This window comes from Phymastichus coffea, unplaced genomic scaffold (assembly GCF_024137745.1).
Source record: "Phymastichus coffea isolate CEN01 unplaced genomic scaffold, Cenicafe_Pcof_1.1 PCOF00017, whole genome shotgun sequence".
In the NCBI taxonomy this organism is placed as follows: Eukaryota; Metazoa; Arthropoda; class Insecta; order Hymenoptera; family Eulophidae; genus Phymastichus; species Phymastichus coffea.
In genome coordinates, this window is record NW_026706828.1 from 2,752,147 (window position 1) to 2,758,895 (window position 6,749).

Genomic DNA, 6,749 nt, shown 5'->3' on the forward strand with positions numbered 1-6,749 from the left:
AGCGGTGAGGCACTTAAAAGCGTGCAAAGAAAAATGTTTGATAATGTAGAACAAATGATTAAATTTTTAGACCTACTGTTACGATCAGCAAAAACTTACAATCAATTAACAGGCGAATTAGCAACCTTAAAACAAAAACGTGGTGAGAATGTAGTCACATTTTATAATAGAGAGAAAACAGTAGCTGACGAGGTTTGTGAAGCAGCAGTAAGGGAAAATCGAAACTATGCTGGATTTAAAAGCCAACTTGAAAAAGATAAAGTAAAATTCTTCATCCGCGGTTTATATTGGGTCTTCAAAGCGCGTATGAGGGAAGCCGAAAATTTAGAATTAGCCACAACTAAAGCAATATAAATTGAACGAGAATTCAACATACAGGAACCTGAGGAAATAACCGAAACAGTAAAAGCGCTAATCCAACCTAAAGTAGAGCCGATTAATGAAAGCGTAGGATACTAACATCTGCCAAATTTGCAATAAGCCAAAACACACAGCTAAAGACTGTTGGTATCGGATACTGCAGAATCAAAATCAAACTCGGCTAACTACGCAACAGCAACGGCAGCAGCCCAAACAGCAGCCGTGGGCGGAGCCTCGCGCGGCAGCTAACAATAGCACTAGTCCCCGCTCCAACAAGCAGCCACATTGAGCCGCCCAAAATCAAGAAAAAACAAGCGCCCCAGCCAATTGAAATTCGCAAGAGAAATTGCAACAAACTAATTCCTCGATTTGCAATTACTGTAAAGAAGCGAGACACTGAAAGAGTGATTGCGAAAAACGAAAACTCAGAAATCAAAAATTGCAACAAGCGGAAAAAGACAAGGGTTCCCAAACACAGCAGTCTCACTACTTAAAATTTCAAGCAAACCAGCCGGTGTCCACATAAATATTTTAGACTGATACGAACTACGAGGGATCTCGCAAGAAAGTATCTTGACATTAGGAAAAATTTCATTAACCTTTCATAACTTTGTACTAGATTTTCACCTCGTACCGGAAAATTTTAGAAGACGGTGTAATAGGAAGCGAGTCATTAAAAAAGTACAGATCGTATATTGATTACGAATCTCATACAGGAATCTCTTAGGCCCCGGTCCCATAGATACGTACGGATGCGGACGGATACGGACGCGAATCGCAACTCTAGTAACATCACTAAAAATATCTAGTTCGATTATTTAGTACCAACACTACCGGTAGTGAGCAAAAGTAACTGTTGTTTAAAACTGTAGCCCCGAACGTACCACATTTAATGAACGCTTATTTAACCTTTACATTATTGCAGTCTATAAGATGGCAAATGATAGAGAATTGATAGACTTTCAACTACAATTAGTGGAATTAGGCCTTACTTTTATGGAAGTACTTGAAATATGAGAAGAAAAAGAAAATATATTTAAATGATATGTATTAATCATCCCAAAAGCTTTCTTTACATTAGCATACTCATCACTAAGCAATATTCATGAGAATTTGAAAAGTAAATTGTAGATCTGACATTTGAACATTAAATGTGGTACGTTCGGCGCTACAGTTGTAAACAACAGTTACTTTTGCTCACTACCGGTAGTGTTGGTACTAAATAATCGAACTAGATATTTTTAGTGATGTTACTAGAGTTGCGATTCGCGTCCGTATCCGTCCGCATTCATACGTAGCTATGGGACCGGGGTCTTAAAAATTAACGACTTGTTTTTCACAATTCTCACCGAAAGTAAATCCTGTTACATTGGAGCTATTCCCGTAGTAAAAAAAATTAACCAGGCACCCAGCAAGATACCTCCCACAAACGAAGGGCAGGCACAGCCTGGCGATAACGCGTCATATTCGGTCGACGGCCTTAGCGGGAAACTGCCGGACCTAGCGGTTGAAACTCAGAGGACGAACGCGCCTGTATACAAAACCCATGTAAAAAAAAATGGTCAAGATGTCATAAAACAGAATGACACACTGACTCCTAGAGAGTATATACATCAGCTGTATGAAAACAAAATCCGAGAAACACAAAAAAAAATCAGAATCCGACAATCTGTTCAACCTGTCTGTTAACGACCTTTCCGAGAACTCAAAAAAAATTAACTCTGTATCTGTAACTTCTGGCATACTCATACAAACTCTGGAAAGCGAATCCGATTTACTCTACGCTTTAAACAAAGCATCAGAAATGATTAAAAAATCAGAATCAGATTATGCGCTAATACAAGAATTAATTAACAGTATTATTAGTTGTTTAAATAATAAAGAATCTGAAATTAATAGCGATCGCGTATACTTGCTCGAAATACTAAATAGATACCTAGATCCAATTGTTAAATCACAAAGTAACTTACAAAAACCAAATGTAGTGAATAATGCATTCAATGCATTATTAACAGCCCGCTCGATTATTAGGGGAAAAGTACCTAAAGCGCGTCGCGCAGCACTACTTGTTAACCCAGAAATTAATAATCGTGACAAAAGAGTCAAACAGTTACTTCAATTGATTAAATTGGATCGTATCAAACAAGATCAACGGGCAAAGATTGAAGAAATCGTCGAAAATTACAGCGACAGATTTTTTGTTAAGGGCGACAAGCTCGGAGCCACGAGTATTACCGAGAACGAGATCTACACTACCTCCGAAGTACCAATCAGATTCCGACAGTTTAGGCACCCCCCGCAGATCAGTAAATTTATAAACGAACAAATGCAGGAATTATTAGAAAGAGGGATCGAAAAATCAACTAGCGCATACTGCGCACCAGTTTTTTGCGTGCCCAAAAAGAATACGGGAGATGGCGAACTACAACCGCCGCGAATCGTATTTGACTATCGCACGCTAAATAAAATTATTCCGGATTATAATTTCCCAGTCCCTCTACCTGTCGACTTATTTGAAAAAATGGCCGGTGCGCAGCTATTCTCATCATTCGATATGTATTCATCATATCATCAGATAAGCATTAACCCTTTAACGCCTGAATTGCAGTTCTTCAGTAGTCCATGTTTGAGGTAGTGCCAATCAACGTAAAAATGATAAAATTGTCTGAAAATTCATACTCGACTATTTTCGGGTATGCTCTTTCGATTGGCGTGGTTAAAAGTTTAAAAAAATTTAAAAAAACCATTAAATTTTGCAATTTAAATAAAAAAAGCACGATTTTTACAATACATTTTTTTTCAAACTCGATTTTCACCTGGAACCACTTGTTCATTTCACGCAGAACCTTTCAAAATCGTGCAATAATACCTCGAACTTAAAAGTTATGGACTTATGATAATAAATTTTGGCATAAAAAATTCAAAATGGCGCCCAAAATGGGTCAATGTCAGGGTACATTTTCATTATTTTTTTTTTCACGAACGGTCAATTTTAGAAAAAAATTGTATAGAATAAAAAGTGTTTAGAATCACTCAAAAAATACGCCTGAATTTTTTCAAAATAGTTTAAAGACTTTTTTAATTTTTTTTAAAAATTGTTAAATTCAAAAATCCAAAAACTTCTCAAAAAATTCTGAAAAAATTCACACTTACTCTTTGAACGATTTTAAGCAACTTTTCTTCTATAAAATTTTTTCCTAAAACTGATCATTGTTGACTAAAATGGGTTAAATAGAAAAAATTATTTACTTGTTGAACGAAATTACATTTCTGTCCACAAAGCAAATTTTTTTAACATTCTTTATTTAGTTTACTTTCCTTACTTTTTCTTTTCTTTTTATTTTAAATCTGTTTTATATATTTTTTATAAAATGTAGCAAGTATATCAAAGTTAGTTATTTTTATTCGATTACTTATCATAATAATCAGTATAATTATGTGTGATTACCATATTCTTGATTCTCACATATTATAGGGATTAATTTTACTTTATTTATTTTGAAGATTTAAAATATTGCTAATGATTTTTTTCTGAACCGAAAATGTCGCAATTATTTCAAAGATAGTTTCTTTTATTATTTTTCATGTGCTCTATAATTATACGTGATAATTCTAACATATCATAGTAATTATTTTTACTTTATTTGTTTTCAATATTTTAAATATTTCTACTGCTTTGTTTCTGAAACATATTGTAAAAATGCCAAAGAGAAAAAATGAAACATCGGCTTCTGCTACTGTTTCAAAAAATCGTCATAAAAAGAAATACAAGGTATCGTCTAGTTCGATAGAATTTGATGAAGAAGAAAATTATGATGAAGCTGTTTTTATTCCAAATCCAGATAGTTCTGGCGAATCTGATGGTGATGATTCACGTTACGAAAATGACGATTTTGATGATTCTGAAAATGAAGTCGAAGAGTTTTTTCCAAGTTCATCTTATAGAAAAGTTCTCCAAGGATATGAACCTTCCCAGAAAAAACTTGAAGATGACCATCAATTTGTTTGGGTTGACGGAGAAAAGAAATATCATTCTAATCTGAAAAATGAAATATTACTGTCAGAAAAAGATAAAAACTTCATTTCCCAATGCTCTGACTCCAAACTATTCGAATTGTTCTTTTCTACAGATATCAAACAATATATAATCGAAGCTACTAAAATAAATGGATATGATCTGACTCCGGAAAAATTGAATGCATTTTTAGGTATAATAATATTTACCATGTTCAACAAACGTTTATCCCAAAGAGATTATTGGTCAAAAGATCCTTTTCTTGGATGTGCTTTAGTACCTAATGTTATGAGTCGCGATGAATTTGAGGAGATAAAGTCAAAGCTCAAGTTGTCCAAACCAGAAGACGAAGATTCTAACGATAGAGTCTGGCGTGTTCGATCTGTTTTCAACATTTTTAGAAAAAATCTTCTTATTTTTGGAGTTTTTGCAACGGCTCTTTCGATCGACGAAATGATGCTAAAATTTTTTGGAAAAACTGTGTTGAAGCAATTCATCAAATCAAAGCCCATTAGATTTGGTATCAAACTATGGGCTTTATGTAGTGCAAACGGGTATGTGTTTGACTGTGACATATACTGCGGAAAAAACTCTGAAAATAATGATTTTTTACCAAAATGTGCATTAGGCAGCCGTGTTGTCATGCAAATGTTGCAAAATGTTTTGGAAAATATATCAATTAAAAAGCTGAGTAAGTACCACGTTTATTTCGATAATTTATTTTGCTGCCCTGATTTATTAGTACATCTACACAAAATTGGAATACAAGCAACAGGCACGGTTCGAGAAAATCGTATCAATGTAAAAAACAACGTTGACAAAAAAGATAATAGAGGTACATATGCAGTCAAACATAATACAGAAAGTGGTATCAACTTTATAACTGTTGTAGATTCTAAGCCAGTTTCTATTTTGTCAACTGCCGCAGGTGTTACTCCTCTTTCTATAGTAAAACGTTTTGACAAGGAACAAAAGCAGAAATCTGACATATCATTCCCCCATGCATTTTCGGTGTATAACAAATTTATGGGCGGAGTTGATATTCATGACCAGCGATGTAATAAGGTTGTGCCTATTGTGCGTTTGAAAAAATGGACTTGGATTATACTCATGAGAATGATTCAATCAAGCATCACCAATTCTGTAGTTTTGAGAGACTTGACCGATTCAGAAGATAAAAAACACTCTACAAAAAGCTTTGCACTCTCATTAGCTAAACATTACATGGCGAAGAAGGATTTCAAAGGACATAAGTCAGAGATTGTACAAAAGTTTAGATATTGTTCGGGAGAAAAATGTGAAAAGCGAACAAACAGGATTTGTGAAAATTGTGAATTGTATTTTTGCAAAATATGTTTTGATACAATCCACTGATAGTCATTTAAAATAACTTTTTAAAGTTTAAAAAACGTAAACCTTTTAAAAAAATTATAAAAAAACGTAAAAAAAATTAAAAAAAAATAAATAAAAAAAAAAAAAAAAGAAGAAGATTCTCGGAAATCGTCCACCTCCAAGTGGTGAGAATCGGGCAACATTGTTGATGAAGACAATGGCAAAGGGCGATCTTGATCTCTGGATTATATACTTACAAATATTACACCCAGACTTGTATATATATGCCTGTGTGTGTATGCAGATTTTCGGCCATGTAGTGCACGAATAATTTTTTCTATTTAACCCATTTTAGTCAACAATGATCAGTTTCAGGAAAAAATTTTATAGAAAAAAAGTTGTTTAAAATCATTCAAAGAGTAAGTGTGAATTTTTTCAGAATTTTTTGAGAAGTTTTTGGATTTTTGAATTTAACAACTTTTTAAAAAAATTAAAAAAGTCTTTAAACTATTTTGAAAAAATTCAGGCGTATTTTTTGAGTGATTCTAAACACTTTTTATTCCATACAATTTTTTTCTAAAATTGACCGTTCGTGAAAAAAAAAATAATGAAAATGTACCCTGACATTGACCCATTTTGGGCGCCATTTTGAATTTTTTATGCCAAAATTTATTATCATATATAATCTAACTTTTAAGTTCGAGGTATTATTGCACGATTTTGAAAGGTTCTGCGTGAAATGAACAGGTGGTTCCAGGTGAAAATCGAGTTTGAAAAAAAAATGTATTGTAAAAATCGTGCTTTTTTTTATTTAAATTGCAAAATTTAATGGTTTTTTAAATTTTTTTAAATTTTTAACTACGCCAATCGAAAGAGCATACCCGAAAATAGTCGAGTATGAATTTTCAGACAATTTTATCATTTTTACGTTGATTGGCACTACCTCAAACATGGACTACTGAAGAACTGCAATTCAGGCGTTAATGGGTTAAAAAGGAACACAGACATAAAACGGCATTTCAATACGAGTCAGGCCTATATC

General features: G+C 33.4%; 1 protein-coding gene across 1 annotated transcript; it reads left to right on the forward strand.

Moving 5' to 3' along the window:
* The first annotated feature begins 4,060 nt into the window (after positions 1–4,060).
* LOC131675230 (piggyBac transposable element-derived protein 3-like) lies at positions 4,061–5,749 on the forward strand. The gene has a single exon (XM_058954138.1). It carries the CDS (start codon positions 4,061–4,063, stop codon positions 5,747–5,749), a length of 1,689 nt encoding a protein of 562 aa, XP_058810121.1.
* Positions 5,750–6,749: the final 1,000 nt, after the last annotated feature.

Bases quoted from the DNA above. Each gene is read 5' to 3' on its own strand.
- LOC131675230 (XM_058954138.1), top strand. From the start codon at position 4,061: ATGCCAAAGAGAAAAAATGAAACATCGGCTTCTGCTACTGTTTCAAAA.